The sequence below is a fragment of the Aythya fuligula genome, chromosome 2 (genome assembly GCF_009819795.1).
Source record: "Aythya fuligula isolate bAytFul2 chromosome 2, bAytFul2.pri, whole genome shotgun sequence".
Taxonomy (NCBI): domain Eukaryota; kingdom Metazoa; phylum Chordata; class Aves; order Anseriformes; family Anatidae; genus Aythya; species Aythya fuligula.
In genome coordinates this window covers 139003913-139024419 of record NC_045560.1, presented here as the reverse complement: position 1 = coordinate 139024419, position 20507 = coordinate 139003913, and the positions used below count along the sequence as shown (strand labels likewise).

Below are 20507 nucleotides of genomic sequence, written 5' to 3'. Positions count from 1 at the left end.
AAATGCCTCAGGAAAATCCTATGAACTACGGACTGTCTTCAGCCACAGGGAAGATTTATCCTTTGTTTGGTATAAATTATTTCAGTGGCAAATTAAGCTTAGAGAAACAAGCAGTTGAGTGAATACAGGAAAGAAGCTGCACAGTCACAAATAAAATAATTGAGTAAACAGAAAACAAAGAAAAAACAATCTCAGAGTTACCAGTAGACTAAAACTGGGAGTAGCAGACTTCATTATGATATTACACATGAATTCAAGTTACTAGACCCTTGCTAAAACTATGATGGCTATCTCAGTATGATGACTACCAATGATGTCCTCACTATGTTTTCTCACTATGTCCTTTACTGTCCTTGAACCCTCAAATTTGGGCACTTTTCAGTGACTAAATAAAATGTGCAATTTCATTTTGCAAAATAACATACTTGCATATACATAAAATGTCATATCATCTCTGTTAAACTGTATGTACAACTATGTAATTGTAAAACACTCAGGCACAAGTACATCATTATGGTCTCCCATCCCCACAGAAACATATTCTTCCTATGACGGGCAAACATTACTATATGTATGATTACAAACTACCGATATGCTAATAAAAACATTTTAGAGGTATTTGTGCAACATAAAACAAGATTAAGAGTTTCAACTCTGAGTCACAGCAAGAACAGCATTTAAAATCACAACGTGTGTTACAGTAGATTTGTTTTTTTGAAGGTTGCAATAGGTTTCTGTGGCAAGGTACAGGCAGCAGGGGGGCTGCAGGGGTGGCCTCTGTGAGGAGAGGCTGAGGCTGCCCCATGCTGGGCACAACTGGCTCCAGCTGGCTCCAAAATGGACCCACCACAGGGCACAGCTGAGGCCATCAGCCAAGACAGTGTTGCCTCAGTGATAACATATTTAATGAAAGCTTAAAAATGCTGCACAGCAGCTGGGAGAGAGATAAGTGATAAACTGAGAAAACCAGCCCTGCAGACAACCCCAAGGTCAGTGCAGCAGGAGGGCAGGAGGTGCTCCAGGCAGGCAGCAGCAGTTCCCCTGCGGCCTGTGGAGAGGCCCCTGGTGGAGCAGGCTGTCCCCCTGCAGCCCATGGGTCCCACATGGAGCAGATCTCCAAGCTGCAGCCCCCCCATGGAGGAGCCCCCGGTGGAGCAGGGGCGGAGAGTGACCACAAAGGAGCTGTGGAGATGAAGCGTTAGGGACTGACCACAGCCCCCATTCCCTATCCCCCACACCACCGTGGGCTGGGGGGAGGTAGGAGTGTCAGGAACAAATGAGTGAGGTTGAGCCTGGAAGACTCAACGTCAAAAGTGGTTTTAGCTTTATATTGTTTTTTGCACCATCCTACTCTATTTTTAATTATCGATAAATTAAATTAATCTTCCCCAAATCAAGTCTGTTTTGGCCATGACAGTAATTGCTCAGCCATCTCCCTGTCCTTATCTCAACCCCTGAGCTTTTCCATCTCATTTTCTCCCCTCTCCTGTCGCAGAGGGGGAGTGGGAGAGAGCTTGGCAGGTAAGTGGCAGCCAGCCAAGGTCAACACCACAAAGGCACATGAAAATGAAGGGAAAGTTAAAAATCCTTTCAGTGATATATGCTGTCTTATGCAATGAAAAAAAATAAATAAATCTGCTATATGTATAAAGACTTATCTAGTAAGTTTTTGGTATATGCATTCCAAACATTTTTCAAAACTCACCAGAAAAGTAGCTGTACTAAGCAAATTCAAGTACCTTTCCAAGTGAAGCGATGCTGCAGCACCCAGTGAATCAAGCAAATCAAAAGGCATACAACTGGTGTAACTGCCCACTAAGGAAAAATCACTGGCTCTTGTTACTAAGCAAAACGTGTCAGAAACTTTTAAGGGCTAGTGAAGAAGCAAATATTTAAGTTTGTATATTTGATATTTGTAGAATACAAAATTCTTGATATTTGTAGACTATCAAGGTATGCAATACCTGCCTATCACTTCACTCAGAAATATGCTGCAGAATTTAACCTGTGATTTAAATTTTTTTAATGTACCTAAAACATAGAGACCCGAGTATTTCAAAGTAGTGTGAGTAGTATTTCTGCAGGGAATTCACACTGGGATAAATGGAAGAGAGGTGAAAATAGTTTTCAGTACCTCTTCACAGTTTAAGATATCTTCAATTGCAAGCAGATTATTGTAGAATAATTAATAAAACACAAGGCAACGTACCTTCCAAATTCAAAACAGTAGTAACTATGAAAATAAAATACAATTTAAAATAGTTATTTCTGATTATTAGAAAGCAGAAAAAAATCTTGCATATAAAAGATAGCCAGCTTACACAGAATACCAACATGGCCATCAATGTTTATTGTAAGATAACTAAGGGGGTAAATTGCATGCCAAAATGGTATGATCATATTTTTAAAAAAGATTTTTCCATTTCATTTTCCTTTATCCGCTTAGTTTGTCATGTTCAGTTTCCGTAGAAGTCAGCCCATAATAAAGTGAAGAACCAGTAATCATGTTTACTGAAAGTTGTTCTTGTATTCAGAAGATCAGGATGTGACAAAGGGTTCTCTTTCTCAGCTAAGTTAATTGCCAGTCTGGAGATTTCTGGCATTTGTTAGTGTGATGCTGTAAGACTATCAAGAGACTCTGTAAGTAATAGGATATACTTCAAGGCAAAAGTGAAGTCCTTCAAGTGGGCAGAAATTATTCTAATCAAAACAATTATCACTTCAGACATCTGGTAAATCTGCACTTTTAATGATTTTAAGCACATTGAAAACTTATTCTCTGGGACAGAACCTACGGCATTCTGCTTCCTTGGGCAAGCAAAAGATGTTAATTTCTATACAGCATTTGATTATGACCAGAAATTTCCTAAACTAAGAAGATAACATGGCATTTCCAGTTCATCAGCTCAAATCTCATGAAAAACACTTCTGAAGTTATACTGCTGATATCAAAATCCCCAAAGAGCAACATATATCTCATCAGAATCTTAAGTTCTCACCAACCTGCAGATGACTAAAAGAAATAATATTTTGAGACACCCACAATGTATTTAGCACTGAGGCTTCAGTTATAAACCCATTTCCCATTAGTAACTGGAGCTCTGAAGGTGAAGACCCCCTTTTACGTCCACTGCAAAAAGAAAGTGGGAATCCAGCACGCAGTAACTGTTTTAGTCACTACCTGGCTCAGTTCTTCACCCTGTGTGGCAAACAGTTAATGTTGAAGAAGGTGTCTTGAGAGCCTACACCACCTTCTTTAAGGAATTATAGATGAGCTGCTCTAGTGACAGCAAGTGGAGCACATGATAACATAATCAATAAAAGACATGATGATAAGGAAGGTAACAGGCAGTAAATAGAAAAGCATAAGAAAGAATTGAGGAAGTTTCATACAGTCAAAGGAATGGAGAAAAAAATTTTAAAAAGTACTTTCAAGATGAGAGCAGTTCCTTGAAACTTTGGTATAAACATAGTTGAAATACAATGAAAGATCTTACACTTACATGAAACAAATGTGAAACCTTCTCTTCTAAGACAGATTTTTTCTTGCAAGTTAGTCAGTCCCTCAGTATTACTATTACACATAGAACTCCCAAGTTATGCAAAGATTTTTATGGATAAGACAAAAAGATACAGCCCTTGCCCTAAAGGGTTTGCAGTTCAGTATATACATAGATAACGTCTCATCTTACTGACAAGATAAAACAATCTTTGTTTTTATCAAGTTCGTTAGAAAGTGTCAAAGCAAATTATGTTCCTAACCATACTGCATCTTCTTTGAGTTAAATACACCAGATAATATACCTCATAGCTGAACCCATAACAAATTACCCTCACTGAAATTCCATCTTCACATTATCTGGCTCTAAATTTATATATTTTTTTAGTACTTCTTAGTTCTCATTTGCTATGCTACTCATGCTTTCATATAAAAAAATTGTGAGCATCTTACACAAGGCATAAATATGTTAATATATAAATACATTGTAATAAATTCTGTGGGAGAAAAGAGAAAATTCTTAACAACTGTAAGCATCTTCAACTTCAGAGGTAAGTACCCCCTCTTCACAGCCCTGAAATGATCAGCCATAGAACTTTCAATGGAGAAGTAAAAGAAGGATGTGACTGTAGTTTGTAGGAACTTGAATAAAACAAACAGGTGAAGAAAGGCAAGTCTTCATAGAAGTGGAAACATTCATATAACAGAGTAGCTAGAAATGCCCTATTTGTTAGAAGGAAAAAAAAAAAAAAAAAAAAAAAAAACACACACACAAAAAAACACCTAAGTTTAGACATTGAGAGGCAGTTCTCAAAGTCAAGCAAACTGGGTGGAGAACTGAAGAAAAAGGGTCACATAGTCTGTTTAAATGAGCATTCAACTTAGCTATTTATTCAGGTATGTTCTGTATTAGAAACCAAATATTACTATATTTCAGAGATGAAGACGATGAAAACGTCAAGTCATTACTTTCCAAGACATATTGGTTATGTCATTAGCATACTGTATTTTGGGCAAAATGAACAGAGCTAACCATCAATTCATAGACCAAATATGTATACTTTACTATACATACTATATAAAAATGGAAATGGAGAAAAAGAATCAGGAGTCAAGTTACTAATGAAGAGTTGTGGCAATAAAGATTCTAATCACAGATCCTTTATAGCCTGGACCACCAACTAAATAACCACAAAAGGTAACCTGCTTTCAAGCGTATCACCAGATAATGCCCAGAACTCTCTGGAGAATACATGATTTCACTCCACCACTTTTTACTTACTGGCATGATCTACCACTCTAACTATGTTTTTGGTTTACATAGTCTTACATACAGTTTTACTGTTTACAATATTTATGAATCTGACATGATCTGCACTAGAAGTGAAATTTAACAATATTTTTATCACATTTAATACAAAAATGGACTTACCCAATTGGTCTTGAAACAACAAGCTCCACCTGTGGCTCAGGTTTGGACTCTAAAATGATGTTATATACCTCCTCAAAGGTGGCTCCTTGTAGTAGCCTTCCATTCCATTCTAATACTTCATCACCTATAATTTCGGAAATAACAGTCTTAGTAAGTCTGTTGTGAACTTAATTGTGAACAATTTAAGCCATTTATTGTCATTTACCGAATTGTGAAACCTGTGTTGGCAAAAAGTTTGGGAGTCCTTCATACAGGAAAATCCTAAGTATTCAACTTTTTCTGCAGCTCTGCTCTGAATACCTAAGGTTCCATAAGGTTCAGCAAAGCAATAATATCATCCATAGGATCACTATTGAATTAGATACAACTCTTACTTATAATGTTAGTTGTGGTTTAAAATAAAACTCAAGATGCTCTTCAGAGAATGCAGATCTTTAAAACAGCAGATCTCATCAACTTGCTATTATGAAGATTCAATTACCTCTAAAAGTTTAGTATTTAGTGTTCAGACAGTTCTTATGTTAACATTTAATATTTCTTGCACATACTCCAGTGCAGCAATCCATGGTTCACACGTTGGGATAGAACCAGATCCTAAAAGTTTCTTGGCCAAGATGGTTTTGTTGGCACATTTGTGATATCGTGGCTTGGGTCTAAATAAAATATACTCCATAAGGTGACTGGGCAGGATGTCAGGGGAATATTATTTTGAGTATGAAAACATCAATAAAAATGTGAAAACATGATTTTGAACAACATGAGATTTTATGTATTTCAAAAAAGCAGTAATGTCAGTAATAATCTAGTACATGAACATCAGGTTGAATTCTGCAGCAGCTCATCACAACTATTCAACATAATTTGACTTCTAATTAAGCTCACTTTCTTCTTATCACCTTTAGAAAAGAAACTCAGCATTACAGGTCTATAATGGATACATACCTGGTCTAAGATGCCCCACTGTATCAGCTAAGCTTCCTTTTTTAACTTTGGTGATAAATGCGCAGAGTCGACCTGATTCAGTCATCTTTCCTCCTACTACCTGTTTCAAAGAGGAATTATTTTCATAGCATGAGAAATTATTTAAATGACTTAACCATACAGGCAATAGAAAACAGAATTCAATGACTTTTCTGGTATTCAGGTAGCCCAGATAAGGCAGATACACTTGAAACAAACACCACAGAACATTGGCTATGGTAGGTTATGTTTATATAGCTACTCCAGCTACCTGAGTAATTTAAAGACAATGCAAATACAGAAAGTGAAATACTTCAAGCTTTCACTGTACTATTTTTTACTGTATTGTATATTTCTGTAGTATAAATTGGCACCCCCAAAAAAGTACACTACGGTTCATTAGACTGCTTACTTCAATATTTTCAAGCTGTAAATAGATTTATTAATGTAACAGGGCCTACAACATTCATGCAAAACATTGAATGTATCTAACAATTAATCAAATCCACTTTGTGATAATAAACAATCACAGAATCACACACAGAATCACAGAATTTTCTAGGTTGGAAGAGACCTCAAGATCATCGAGTCCAACCTCTGACCTAACGCTAACAGTCCCCACTAAACCATTTCCCTAAGCTCTACATCTAAATGTACAAGTACTAATAATTTTCAGTCTTGTGCATTTAAGATGTAGCAAATCTATCAGAGGGGAAAAATTCTAGAAACAGCTCTTTACAGTGGTAGACTTTGCTCTGGATTAAAGTGTCATTAACTTCCAGATGTCCCTCAGATCTTCAAAAAAGATTTATTTTTCACATTTCTTTCACCTTTGCAGGACAGAAGTTACACCACGCTGCAATGCTCAATACTCAAGAAAGTGGACAGGGTTCGGCTTGCCTAGCAAGGATGCAATTAGTATCTTGCAGAGCAGCCATTCTCAGAAAACTTGCGAAAACATGTCCAGTCTTTCTGTAAAATACAACTTTTTCAGAATGTCAGGGACCCTGTGAAATTCCTCTTAATAACATACAATGTCTTTATACATTATTTTTGAGATGAAGACATTATAGATATAGGTAGACTATGTATTATGAGAATTATGTATTATGAGTTCTTACATTATGAAGGTAGCTAGTTTAATTGAGAGTTTTAAGTAAGTAATTCCAAAATTATTCATTACCAACCTTCAATCCAAGCATTGCTCCCGAGTCTCTCGGCACACTTCCATCTTTCAGTCGTTTATTTAACAAAATCCGACCGATGAGACGGTCTCCATCTTTGGATGGTTGCCAAGTTACTGGATGCTATCATATGGTGTTAATGGAAAATACAGTGAATAGGATGTTAAAGAAAAATATGTCAGTAATGCTTTTCATTTCCTGATATATTTTTAAAATGCAGTGAAAGTGTTATGATTACACTAATATTTAATGTATCAGAATGACTGAAAACTGTGCTTGTAAAGATTTATTTGGACGTATAGTCCTTCACAATATATTCCTAATATTTAGTAACATTATCTACTTTACTAAATCCAAATTATAAATATCTGTAATGATCTTTGCATCTTGATGAACAGACAGATACAGATAACTACGCATAGTTACCTACGCACAGGGACGATCACACAAGTACTGATAAAAACAACTGTAGAGACCAATATCAAGAGTAACACTGAAAAGGCAAGTTTAACTCAAAAACTTGATGCAAGACACAGATTTCTTCTTTTTCCCCTATTCCAAGCACGCCAGTTTTCTCTAAGACTGACAATTTTTTTTCTGTTTTTCTTTCTCTCATTAGTAATATATTAAAATTATAGAATATGTTAAAAATGAGATTCATTGCTCTGCATTTAAATGTTTATTGGATTAATTACTCCACATACAGAGCATATGAACGTATTACTATTCCATTACTACACATGGTCACACGTTGTATGCTGGCATAACATAATTACTAAAATTTAAAATAATATTTTTATTTTGTGTAATCATAGCACTTTTTCACTGACAAATACTACTTTCATGCTCTATTTCATGCAAAACTAGCAGGCACAGACAAATTTGCTCCCATTACACGTAATAATTCAAAAATGACTGATCATAATCTCTACCAAACAAAACACACAAATAAAAATCACCAAAGCAGATGGCAAAGCCTTTAATGCTGCACAGTACTGCACAAAAAATGGCATGGCAACAAAACAAAAGAACAACCATGACAGTGAAAGGGAAAAAAGAAAAACAACTTTTCCGTGCAGAGAGACCCAATTTTCTCCCTTTTTCACCTGGGACTTAAACTATTAATTTAATTTCAGCCCCAGGAGTTTGAACATAGTAAATCAAATAAGCCAATCAGAAGAATCCTTGTTGTTAATTACTTCACACTTGAAGGTAATACCATGATAGGCTATTATGCAACCAAGAACAATGTCTCGTTATTCGTTTTTGTTTTTGTTTTTTTCTTAGTCTGCCAAACCATAAAAGCTGCAAGCATGCAGAGAGTTTTCATTTGTTTTTCTTTTCTGCACCTTAAGAAATGCTACGTTGTCTCTAGAAACACCCTGTCTTTTACTTTGTGCACTATTTTAATGAGTGACAGAGAGCAAACAAAGACCAAATGAGCAGGTTAAAATGCAGGCTCCGTAATCTCAGTACCTTCTCGCTATGGCTATGTTCCTCGTTTAGAGTTGTGCTACTACACGTATCTACCCCAGAGTCTTTTATCTGAGGCTCAGACCATTCCAAGTCCTCTTCCAAAGAGTGGCCACCAAAGCACACCATTTTCTTTTGTCTCTCGGATAAGGTGTTAGAATCCGACAAAACTGCCTGCTCACTAGTTTTTCTTTTTCCCCTTTGACTGTCCCCTATAGATGTGGGATAAAAAAAAAAAAAAAAAAAAAAAAAAAAAAAAGGAAACAAAAAAAGAAAACATGCAAAGGTGTAAATAAAACAAAGGAAATGTGAAATGGTAAAAGAAACTAAATGGTAAGGCTCCACATGTCTCACCAAAGACATTGGGGATGCCTCACTGCTATGCCAAGACGTATGGTCCAACCAGTTGTAATCCATGTCTCCTGCGAGAATCAGACAGACAAGATAGTGCAGTAAAGGAAAGGTGAAAGAAAGGACAGAAAAAGATACAGTAAAATTGTAAAGACTGCTGGTTATCCTATCTGATTCATACCCTTTGCTAGCGGGACTTGGAAAACAATTCCAATAAAAAGTTAAGATGCCAACAACCAAGTAAGTGGCATACGAAATACAGTGAGGAAGCGGGTATGTTTGCTTGGGTATAGGTGTGCATGTAGTTATGTACGGCATAAAGCATCACTGGCTCCCAATTTTTAACTGTTTGCATACAGTTAGCTACAGTAAATTAAATGAAAAGGCAAATTGCATTGTATTCATAACGCTTTTCAGAAAGGAAAAAATTTGATTACAGGACAGGTTTTCATCATAAACTACAGAAACAGTTTCTGTTTCTTGTCTTAAAGAACAGACTTTGGTTTTCCATTACAAAATAGTATTCTTTCTGATCGCTTCCATAAAATACTTGAGCAATGGTATGGTGTATTTAGCTGTACTGTAGATGATTAAGGAGGGCTGAATGATCTGTTAAAATATAAAAGATTTATAAGCAAAACAAATATATAAAATATCTTATAAAAAGCGTATCAACGTCACTTGAAATTCCCAGAGAAATGTCTACTGGTTAAATATCAGGGTGATAATTGTAAGTATAGGTACCTTGAAACTGAGAATAAACATTAGGATTCTAACAAGGGATATATGTCTTTGCATATTAGAGAATCTGAATTTGACATGTATGGCAGACAGATGACAAGGAGAAAGGTTTAAAACACAGTCTTAAACAAAAAGCCTAAACTTTCCACAGGCCTTAAACTGTCCACAGGACTGGGGAGTGATTTTTGTGTTTTAATAAAGCATTAGCATTTGTGTAGGTACCTACACAAATCATGAATTACGCCCATGCATTTTGAATTATCAGTGTTCCTTTTTGTTTTTTTTTACAATATTGTTACTACATGCTACATGAAAAAATATTTTGTTGCTGTGTGCGAGATATGATTATGATATTATTGTGTGCAGGACCAAATGTTGGCTTTTGACCAAGAGAACACTAAACCAGTGCAGTTCCGCTCTTAATACAGCCCACAAACAGCACTTTTCTATTTCCATTACCTCAGATCCTGCTTTGACATTGCTCAGCTACTTCCTCTGAAACTACACCAGAAGGTTTGTAAAATATAACTACTGGGTCTAAGCACAGCCTGAAAATTTGTTTAGAAAACCTTGCAGAAATGATACGCAGATACAACCCCATAAAACTAAGCTACAAAAAGCTAATGGATGCTTTAGAAAAGTAAAATACAGTCTCCTCAAAAGGATTTACTATATACAATGAGCAATATGATTTTTTTTTCCCACTTGTTTTCTCCTAATACATACAGTATGTCATCTGGAAACAAGATCAAGTCTCGTTTCCATTTTAAAGGACATGCATCGAGGACATGTATCAAGGCTTTCTTTTTAAAAAGACACTTCCGGTTTGAACTTAGTCCCTAACATTTTGCAGAAATGAGCAGCACGTTGGACATCCTTTCGTTTCAGAAAAGGAATGCTAAGGGACCTCATGAAACTATTCTGAAGCTTTAATTCATTCATATTTTCTAAGTAGTAAATGGGCCTGCTGTAAAAGTGCAAACTATTTTTCTTGATTCTTTGAAGGGAAGGTAACATTTTAAATGGGAGCTTCTGATCAAAACCTATTCCTGGCAAGGAGCTTTCAGGGTTTTCTTACCTCCAACTCTACAAACATTGCTTCAGGAGAACAGAGTGAAATCATCAGTGAGCACTTGAAGATCTACCCTTTACTGTACTAACACACATTTAGAGATATGGAGAGATACAGGGAGATGGAAAGAGCTCCAGTTTACACAATTGCCTAGTTTACAAATCCTGATTTTAAAATGTATTTGAAAAGTTAATCTTCACAGAATGACAGAGTGGCTGAGGCCGGCAGGGCCCTCTGGAGCCAGCCGGTGCCACCCGTGCCCAAGCAGGGACACCCACAGCAGGGTGCCCAGCACCACATCCAGGTGGCTGCTGAAGGGCTCCAAGGAGGAGACCCCACAGCCTCTGGGCAGCCTGTGCCAGGGCTCCGTCACCCGCACAGCACAGAAGGGCTCCTGGTGCTCAGGGGGAGCCTCCTGGGGGCCAGGTTGTGCCCAGGGCCTCCTGTCCTGGCACTGGGCACCACTGCACAAAGCCTGGCTCCATCCTCTCTGCACCCTCCCCTCAGGGACGTACAGACAGTGATGAGATCCCCTGGGCCTCCTCTTCTCCAGGCTGAGCAGTCCCAGCTCTCTCAGCCTCTCCTCACAGGAGGGGGGCTCCAGGCCCTCCATCATCTCGGTGGCCCTCTTCTGGACTCTCTCCAATATGTCCATGTCTCTCTTGTACTAGACGCAGATCTCCAGGTGTGCCCTCACCAATGCTGAGTAGATGGAAAGTGGAATCTTAAGTGAGGAGAATTCATCTCGTTACACTAATGATGACTTCACTCTAACTACAGGAACGAAAGGCATGTGAGCCCATACTATTTCTTCCTAGTCGTTATTTTCTGTGTCATCAATACAATTTCTACGCCCAAAACCACAGTCTGACTGAAAAGTTGTAATTTGGCTCCCTGTAATTTGCCACCTAATTCTAGGAGCAGAGCACTGAAATGAAATGGGCTGTATAAGCAGAACAGTTAAATCAGATCATTCTTACTAATTCTAATTCCTGGTTATTTCTGAGAAATGGTGTATTTTCATTGAAATTACTACATTTAAATGTAGGTATCTATTGTTAACGAGTAAAAATCGACCACTGCAAATTACTGGCCCTGTTTTAAAGTTTTAAAATTGTCAGCAACAACCCTGACTATTACTTATATTCCAAAAGAAGCCAACAGAAGGGAATCCACAGGTGTAGTTATTACATCCTAGCTGTTCTCCAGTGAACGTAGCACTTATCTACCCTTTATGAAATTCATCTGCATTCTTAATGTTCACACACACATTATTCGTAGCAATTCAGCTTTGCCAGCTCGCCTATTCATGTTTTTTTCCCCTATAAATTAAACAGTTTTGCATGAACTCGTCAAGAGCTAATATTCCTATCAAACTCAACTTTCACTTGTTTGTCTACGTAGGAAATAGGAAATAACTTGTTAAAATAGGAAAATAAGTTATTGAAAAGTTGAGGTCCCTAGGATGTACTCACCATATATATACACTTTCACACTGAATGTGTGTATACCTAGCCACCAAATACGTGTCTAGTCTTCCCTTGGAATTATATGCCCACAGCACGTGCATATAGGCATCCACTCAAAGACTGAAAATAAATACCTTTCCAGTAACTGTACTTCACAGCAGAGATGTGCTATACGTATACAAGTTCATCCTATAGGTGTTTATATGAGCAAATGTTGAGCAGTGCTGGGCTCTAACAGTCTGGGCTATGCGCACCCACACTTGAAATGTGCACACTGTCTTTTAGTTACATATAGCAACTCTGGATTCTTTTTCTGATTTTTTTATTCTTTTAACTAAAGTTAACCAAAATATTAAGACACATATGTTAATAGATACACATTTACATGAGTGATAACTTGTAATTTTTAAAACTTCCCATTCATACAGTAAGAATAAAATACATTGATTATTTTCCTACAATAGAACTTCCAATTTTCTTGTTTCAGGAACAAAACAAAACAAAACCTTACAGTAAGTCCTTTTATAACTTGTTAGAGAATTTCTTACAGCCATCTTTCAAATACTGACTCTAGAGACCTCTATTTCTTTTACCTTAGCTTTGATTATTTATTGTATGGATCTGTACATCAGAATCAATGAGCTTATGTTCCTTTTACCATCAGTAGTGGGATATAGAACTTTTTAAGGTGTGGTTCATTTGACCTGTTCTAGATGTGCACTTCCAGGTGCGATAAATCATACCTTCATCACATCCAAAACGTCTTATTTATCCTCTGCTATTTTTAAATGAGGTTTCAATAACTCCTTCAGATGGTCATTGTCTTTTCATTAGGAAGATCCTACTACCCTAAGTTACAGTTTTGACACAGCCTCAACTATTTATTTATATATCCAAGAAAATACCAGAATAATCATAAAAAGGCCTCAGGACTCAAAGATCTAATGAAAGGCAAGTCAGCTGGACTGATTATATACAATCAGAAATGCCAAATATTTCTGTACCACAGCAGCAGCAATGTAGACTAAAAGGATCTCTGGACGATAGAAAACTTTTTGCTTCTGTGTTCAAGTGTTCAAACACAGGTCTCTGGCCTGTTGTAAGACTTCCACTTATTGAAAAAGTTTCCAAGTGTCCTCTCACCCATGTACTATATGGTGCATCCACCTACTATGATGTATCCAAGATAAGACCCACTTAGCCCAATCTGCCCAATGTATTAGATTAGCACGTAGAAATTACATTTATTTTGCAGCAATTTTGCAACTCTCTATCAAATGGCAAGCCCTGAACTTATACCTGCACTAAGGAACAAATGTAAAATTGACACGGTTACCAGATTAAACCACTCCCAGTTCTTGCTCTACTATTTTGACCTTTTTTTTTTTTCCAGTCAAGATGTAGAAAGCTGTCTTTCTCTTTATTTTAGTTGTCTCACAATAAACACCGATTACTCTAAAATTAAAATGGTAAGAAAACAAACAACAACTTCATACCATTTTGTCCAAAAAATGTATAATTTTTTCCATTAGAATATATAGAAACATTTCAAAAGAAATCATCATAGAAATTAGAAACGATAAAGCCACTGTAGTCTATGTAGATTTTTTCCTTAACACTGCATTAAGAGTCAGCTAAATAACAGATTTGAAATACTATAAAAATTAATCAAATGCAGTCAAACTGTTATTAATAAAATATTTAAACTAATAAAATATATACAGGAAGACTGTCTGGAAGCCCAGTGGTGTATTACATTTCTATAAGACTGTAATTACTTAGTACAATCACACTTTTTTAAGGTACAATGAATGACTTGATAAGATGCCTGGACATCAGTTTTTTGGTGCATGTTCTATGAATATTAAAATCTTGACTGGGTAAAATTTTTGTGAAATCTTGTAAAATTAAAAGTAGTAAATGTAAGACATGTTTTTTTTCTCTAGAAGAAAAACTGTTAAACCATAATTTTACCATAACAAAGACATTGAATCCTTAATTCTGACTGCCAGAGAAAACACTTTATTTAAATATTTTAAATATTTCTTCCACAATAGCAGATGCTTCACTATTGAGACAATGGGGTTTTAGGATGTGCAGCAGAAATGACTCAGGAAAAATGTCACCTAGTTGATAAATTATATAAACTACAGTATCAAAGCCATCTTTCATGGAAAAAGGAACAAATATATTGCTAAGCATCATACAATCTCAGCTAGTGTCATGATAACAGCATGCAGATGCCTCAGGAGTTCAGGAGTGCAGCTGGATACAAGAACAGACATATGTGAGTTCTGCTCTTATTAATGTCACGGACAAACCAGGCTGGGAGAGAAACCACATCACTGACCTAGCCTTTCTCTATAAATGGCAGAAAGCTGAAAACTTGTAAGCTTACAGATTTCTAGGATATTTTGTCTTTACTGTCTATAGCCAAAACCATGCAGGCAAAGGAAAAGGTTTCCTTCTTCTTACTCCACATTTCCACTGGGAACGTGCAGCAATGGGAAATTCCCATAGTGACGGGAACCTTGAATTGCAATCTGTATTTAAAAAATACCTCTAGTCAATGGACATTCCCCTTCTATTTTACTGCTTGATTATGTATTTTTTGCTTCTTAGAACAGCTTTCCCACCCAGAAATATGGCATTTAAGTATCTTTTAAAAACATTGAAAAATTTGGATCTAAAACACACAGTACGTGTCTACCACTTCTTGAGTTATTGGCTCCATTCATCTGTGTTATTTTATGTATCTGCTTTAAGGCTGACATGAATTGTAGCCAAATCTGTTTTTCTTCAATGACAATAAAAGAAGTGAATGTAATTACCTTGGCTGTAGATGTAGATGTCTGTGGGAGTCTACACTGAAGAAGATGAAACCTCACCTCTAATGTATGGATCCACAGATTTATAGGACTGCTACATTTGATAAAGGGTCAAAAAAAAAGTGATTTTCGTAATCCTGCATAACCTCCCTTGTTAATGACAAACAATAGGTGTACTCTTAAGGTCGTGTGGCCAAGAAGGAAAGGCATAAAGAGAACCTACACAGTTAGAAGAAGATCCTGAACAGCAGAAAGCTCCATCCCACAAAACAGGTAAGAGACTAATTGAGGCTGTGCACATACAGGTGGCAAGAATGATGACACAGAGCACCTGAGGGCATTGACTAGAGGTACTGCCACAGAAAAAAAATCTTCTCTGGTCTACGGAAAAAGGGTAGATAACACTCACGATAAAAATATGTATGTGCACTGTCACTCAGAAACAGCAGAACGTCTTCTGAGATGAATTTCTGAAAACATTCCTTATGATGGAAATGCTGGCAAACCCTTAAGCACAGCAACTCTGCATTTCTGTATAATAAAGAAACATAAACTTTCTACCAACAGAGACCTTTTTTGAAGACATCCCCTGACAATTTATATGCTTATGGAATATCTTACTATACCAGATTGGGTTTTGGCAGTATTCTCAATGGAAATTCTTAATTTCATTAAGAATTTAAAAATCTCTTGATTTCCCCTTTTTTTTTTCCCAAGTGAGGCTGTTTAGTGGAAGATGTCATTAAGAAAGAAGACACTGGTTCCACTCCATGAAAATGTAGCCTTGTTTTCAAATACTAGTAATACTGCTCATCAGAAAAGATTTTATGGAAAGGATTACCTCATATAAAGAGTGAAAAGGTTTCAGCATGACTGTTTTGTTTTGGTTACCTTTCTGAATCTGAGACTTAGAATCACTGTTGAGAAAAGTATACTTACTGAAAGTATTTTCTTAGGTATGTTTTGCCAGAAGGATTTAAAATACGGGAAGGACTTTCTTCATATTTAGATTTTCCAAAACACAGGCTTAATTAACAGTCAAGTATGTTTTTATAAAGGTCTTGTCATGAAATAAATGGAAAGAAAGCGTATCAATACAGCATATACATCTGTAATGATGGACTGGCTACTTCCTGGAGAAAGCTGCTGCATATTAAAGTTAGCAGGATGGAGCTTAACAAAAAAGTGAAAAAGAGAGAAACCTGAGAATTTCTTAACTGCAGTTTACACTCACCAGACTCGCACTGGAAGACATGTGGCAGCACAGAGGCACACACTAGATGTCCTCGTACACTTACATCCATGCCTCTCAGAGGACACCAGGAGCGTGACCCGGTTTGTCACACCGTGGCCTCTGCCATGCGATGCAAGGCACTGAAACTCACGCTCTGGGCCACCAAGGAAATGGGCTGGTGTGCTGAACAAGTCAAGTGAAACAGCCAGACATCTTATCCTGGGGACCCAGCCCGACACTGCCAGTTGCTATCTACTTAATACTCAAATATTTTAGATTTGCACACCCCTGCTGTGTGTTCCCTGCTTGATTTCTATCAAGAGCAGGGAAAGCTGAAGTAACAAAGAAAGACATCCTATGGACATCTCTCTTGTGTTATTCTCTTTAAGATGTTGTCCTAGGAAGATGTTTACTCCAAATTACACTTCTGACCATTCTTGCAACATTTTCACTTTCCCATTTCCTTCTCCTCTCTTTGTAGAATGCTTTGAGCTTATGCCAAAGTATTTCCAGGATAAGAAAATTCCATCAGCGAACACAAAGGGAAGTACACCGCGGAAAGCTTAGAAGAGACAGCAGCTGTAGGCAGTGCCCAGAAGTAAGCATCCAAAAGCAATTTACTATTTTATTATTCAGTCTATATTTTCAATCCCTTCTTACAGGGCATGCCTTTTTCCATTTTCTTGCCTACTCACATCCACAACAACCACACTTATATTCATGGGCTGACCTCTCACATCTTCCTTGCCTATCTGTCTTTGTCACGCATGCCTCCAACCCAATCATCCAACTGACAGCTTCATTGCAAGTCCCTCCTTGAACAAGCATCAGCAATACCAGCTTGCCTATACCTGAATGAGAAACCCTTCAAAGGAGGAAAGTAGCACTATTAGTAATGCAGGGCAGAGTAAAAGCTATTAATATCATTAAATAATCCTGTATCTGGCCTTCATTTCAGCCGCTCTGTAACACGGAGGGCATTCCCATCACCTAGAAGTAGGCAGCCTGGTTAGGTGTGATAAATAAGCCTACCTCTCTTCACAGACCTGCCTTCTGAAAGCTAACGAGCTCTCAGATTTAATGCACGTGGATATTAACCGCTGTCTGCAAGGTTACTAAAAGCTGTGTTTTCCATCTGGCTGGCTGAGAAAATGGATCACCTTGGAAAACGACTGCTGGGGATGCACAGCTCTGTCATACAAGCGCAGAAGATCCGATGGTTCTGGGATGTGGCGGAGCTGCAGCACAAGCGGGAGCTCATCTGCACATGTTCAACAAATTCTTTCCTCCGATTTGAAATTAGATCAGGCACATTCAAGTGTCTTGCTGCCAACAGCAAGGCAACAGGAAAAGCTGCCAAGCCAGTTGGAAACTAGCCTTATAGCAACCTGGAAGAGAACCCAGCTTATAATTGGAGAACCACGAAAATTTGTGAGCAACAGCTGCAATGTTTAAGAAACAGTTTCAGGTCTTGTGTGCTCATGATACCTGTTTTCTGTTCAATTTTTGTATTTGTTACTGATTACTTTACACTCACTAAAGGAGGCTTAATTAAGCTTAAGAAATAAGTAGCTTCAGGAAAAATCTATTTAGCTATAGGAGACCATATTCTCTTACGCAGCTCACTTTGTGCTGGCTTACCCTTTATCTCCATTTCCCCAAATAAACGCTCTTTTCACATCCTAAAGTTGTGACTTTGGCAAAATTATGCCTGACAGGCTGGCAGAGTAGCTCCAATAAGACTGCCTGGCATCTGGAAGTCTCAGGGGCACAGGATTTGCTGCACATGCACTGAATACTAAATATGAACCTATTTCTTTTTGGACGGTTTGGACAGACATATGAGCTCACTACCTTTCCAAGGCAGTGCTTCACCAGATGCATATTTTTAATTCTTCCAGAAACAAACATCTACTGACAGGGAGTCTGTACCAATGTTTTCATGTTTTCATCAAATAATAAATCTGAGGCTACTAGAATAGCTGGAGCCAATGCAAATAATAAAAACATATATTCACATTCTCAACATGTATGCATGTACATGAACAGATCCCTCTAATATTTATTAGACAGTAAACTTTACAGAAAAGGTAATTCTTTGTAGAGTGCACTTATTTACTTTCAAGCTTTACAACTTTGATGTCAATATTAATTACTATAGAAAATAACAGTCAGCCACTCTGAATCAGTATATCCTAATTACTAAGCAAGACTCATAGTTACCAAGTCAAGCCAATAGAAGACCACAGCAGAAAGCAAGGGAATGGATTCTTTGTGAGATGTGATGTCAAATTGGCAAACAACAACATAAACTTAGCATGTCAGTTGTACTCATGACAGAGCTGTATTAATTTAATCAAGAGAACATTCACCAGTAAGTAAAACTGAAACATGCATGTCAGGAACGAAAGGGAAATCTTCTTAACTTAGTTTTAAAGAATCAAATATATTAAATTACAATAGCAGCCTACATTTTTATTTCCAAAGTCACATAGAGATAACGCTAATGAAAGGAGACACTACTAACATAGAGATGCCTCCTAATATAGGGACATCATTATCTATAATCAATTTCCATCAACGACCTAACAGCCTTCCATATATTAAGATTGAAGATCAGCTAGTTGCTTCATTGATCACATCTTTTTCCCTTCTCTCTACTTCTTCCAGTCAGGATCCATGATATTTTGCTACCAAACAGTACTATTGAGAAACATGCATGATTTGCAATACAAGATAACCAATGACCAAAGAATGCATCTGTGTGTGTCTAATAACATAATAAAATAGAGAGACATAAGTATAAAATACCATTTACAAAATCAAAATAATTACCATTTTGATGATAAACAATCTTGTAAAATCTTGTAAAACCATTATCTATCTTCCTGTTCACCATTGCCTTTTTCTGTTCAGTTACTAGGTTTTGTTTGGATGGGAAGAAATCCCCCACTTTTACCCTTGGATATATCAGTTCTCCTAGAAGGACAGCTGGAGAGAAAGGAGGAAAAGGTCTACTTCCCAGTTTTGAGTGTAGTATTCCCAGTGACTTATGACAAGCTCTGAGACAGTACAGAAATGGACTCAAAACTCATTCTAAATATCTTGATCACTGATGAGGAAACATAGATTTTAGAACAGAAATATGAATAATCTTAAAAGCAAACATTTCCATATTCTGTACTTGAATAACTAGGCATTTTGAATACCAAAGCACCACTTGGGAGTTAGGATAACTTATTTCCTTGTCGGTAATTGTCAATTTGCATTATGCAGAAAGGCACTCGCAATTTTTGAAATTCTACCTAACAATCAAGAGAGAATGACTAGTGTGGTAGATACATTACTAGTTTAATATTCAACTGTTCTCTCTAAAACTACCTGAAAAGGAGTTTGCAGCGAGGTGACTGTAGTGAGTTGATAGTTTGTGAGGCCTGAAGTTCCTCCAGAGGAGGTTTAGATTGGATATCCAGAAGGATTGCTTCACAGAAAGGGTGATTAAGCATTGGAATGGGCTGCCCAGGAACGTGGTGGAGTCCCCATCCCTGGAGGTGTTTAAGAGACGTGTGGATGTGGTGGTTTAGGGACACGGTTTAGTGGTGGACTTGGTAGTGTTAGGTGATGGCTGGACTTGATGATCGTAAAGGTCTTCTCCAACCAAAAAGACGGTATAGTATAATACTGTGATTCACAACCAGGAAATACAGCATTTCAATACCAATCACAGCAGTTCCTTTCCTTCTGAAAAGCTGATGTAATATTTCACAGGCGGCATACTAATAACAGCCTTTCTGATTGTGTAAACAAGTATAATTTTTAATTAACTCAAGCTGCTAGCTTCTCAAAACTGCTTATAAAACTGCAGCAGACATGACATAGTCTCACATCACTGTTGAGATGATTTGGTTTGAGAAACAAGAGATAATTCACAGCAGTAAATCCAAAGCATCTCATCCATCCCTGGCAGCACACAAGCCATGAACTGTCTAGAAACATGCAGTGCAACTGCTGATTCAGTAAGCAGGAGTGGCAGCAAAAAAAAATCAATGCAAGATGATTTTTCATCACCTTGACACCACAATAAAAGCCTCTGTAAGCCAGTAATTGGATCATTAATTATTGATCTCCCCCTTAATAGCCACCATGAAGAACGTAATTTGGTATATATAAAAACACCTATTGCTTCAAGTTTGGTTTAACAAGTTATTTTTGTCAAACCACTTTCTTTCAAGGAAATTAATTACCTGCTGTGGAGGAAGAGTAA

General features: G+C 37.3%; 1 protein-coding gene across 28 annotated transcripts in view; it reads right to left on the bottom strand.

Moving 5' to 3' along the window:
• The window catches only part of RIMS2 (regulating synaptic membrane exocytosis 2), a 446419-nt gene that overhangs the window by 201191 nt on the left and 224721 nt on the right, over positions 1–20507 (bottom strand). For 24 of the 28 annotated variants that reach the window (XM_032181322.1, XM_032181324.1, XM_032181325.1 and 21 more), the window contains 4 exons: positions 8903–8970; positions 7079–7198; positions 5874–5973; positions 4932–5055 (listed from right to left, as the gene is read on the bottom strand). In XM_032181322.1, coding sequence (XP_032037213.1) covers positions 4932–5055; positions 5874–5973; positions 7079–7198; positions 8903–8970 — 412 coding nt within the window. Of the gene's footprint in view, positions 1–4931; positions 5056–5873; positions 5974–7078; positions 7199–8551; positions 8761–8902; positions 8971–20507 lie in introns of all 28 variants that reach the window. The other 4 variants (XM_032181320.1, XM_032181323.1, XM_032181321.1 and 1 more) reach the window with 1 other exon arrangement.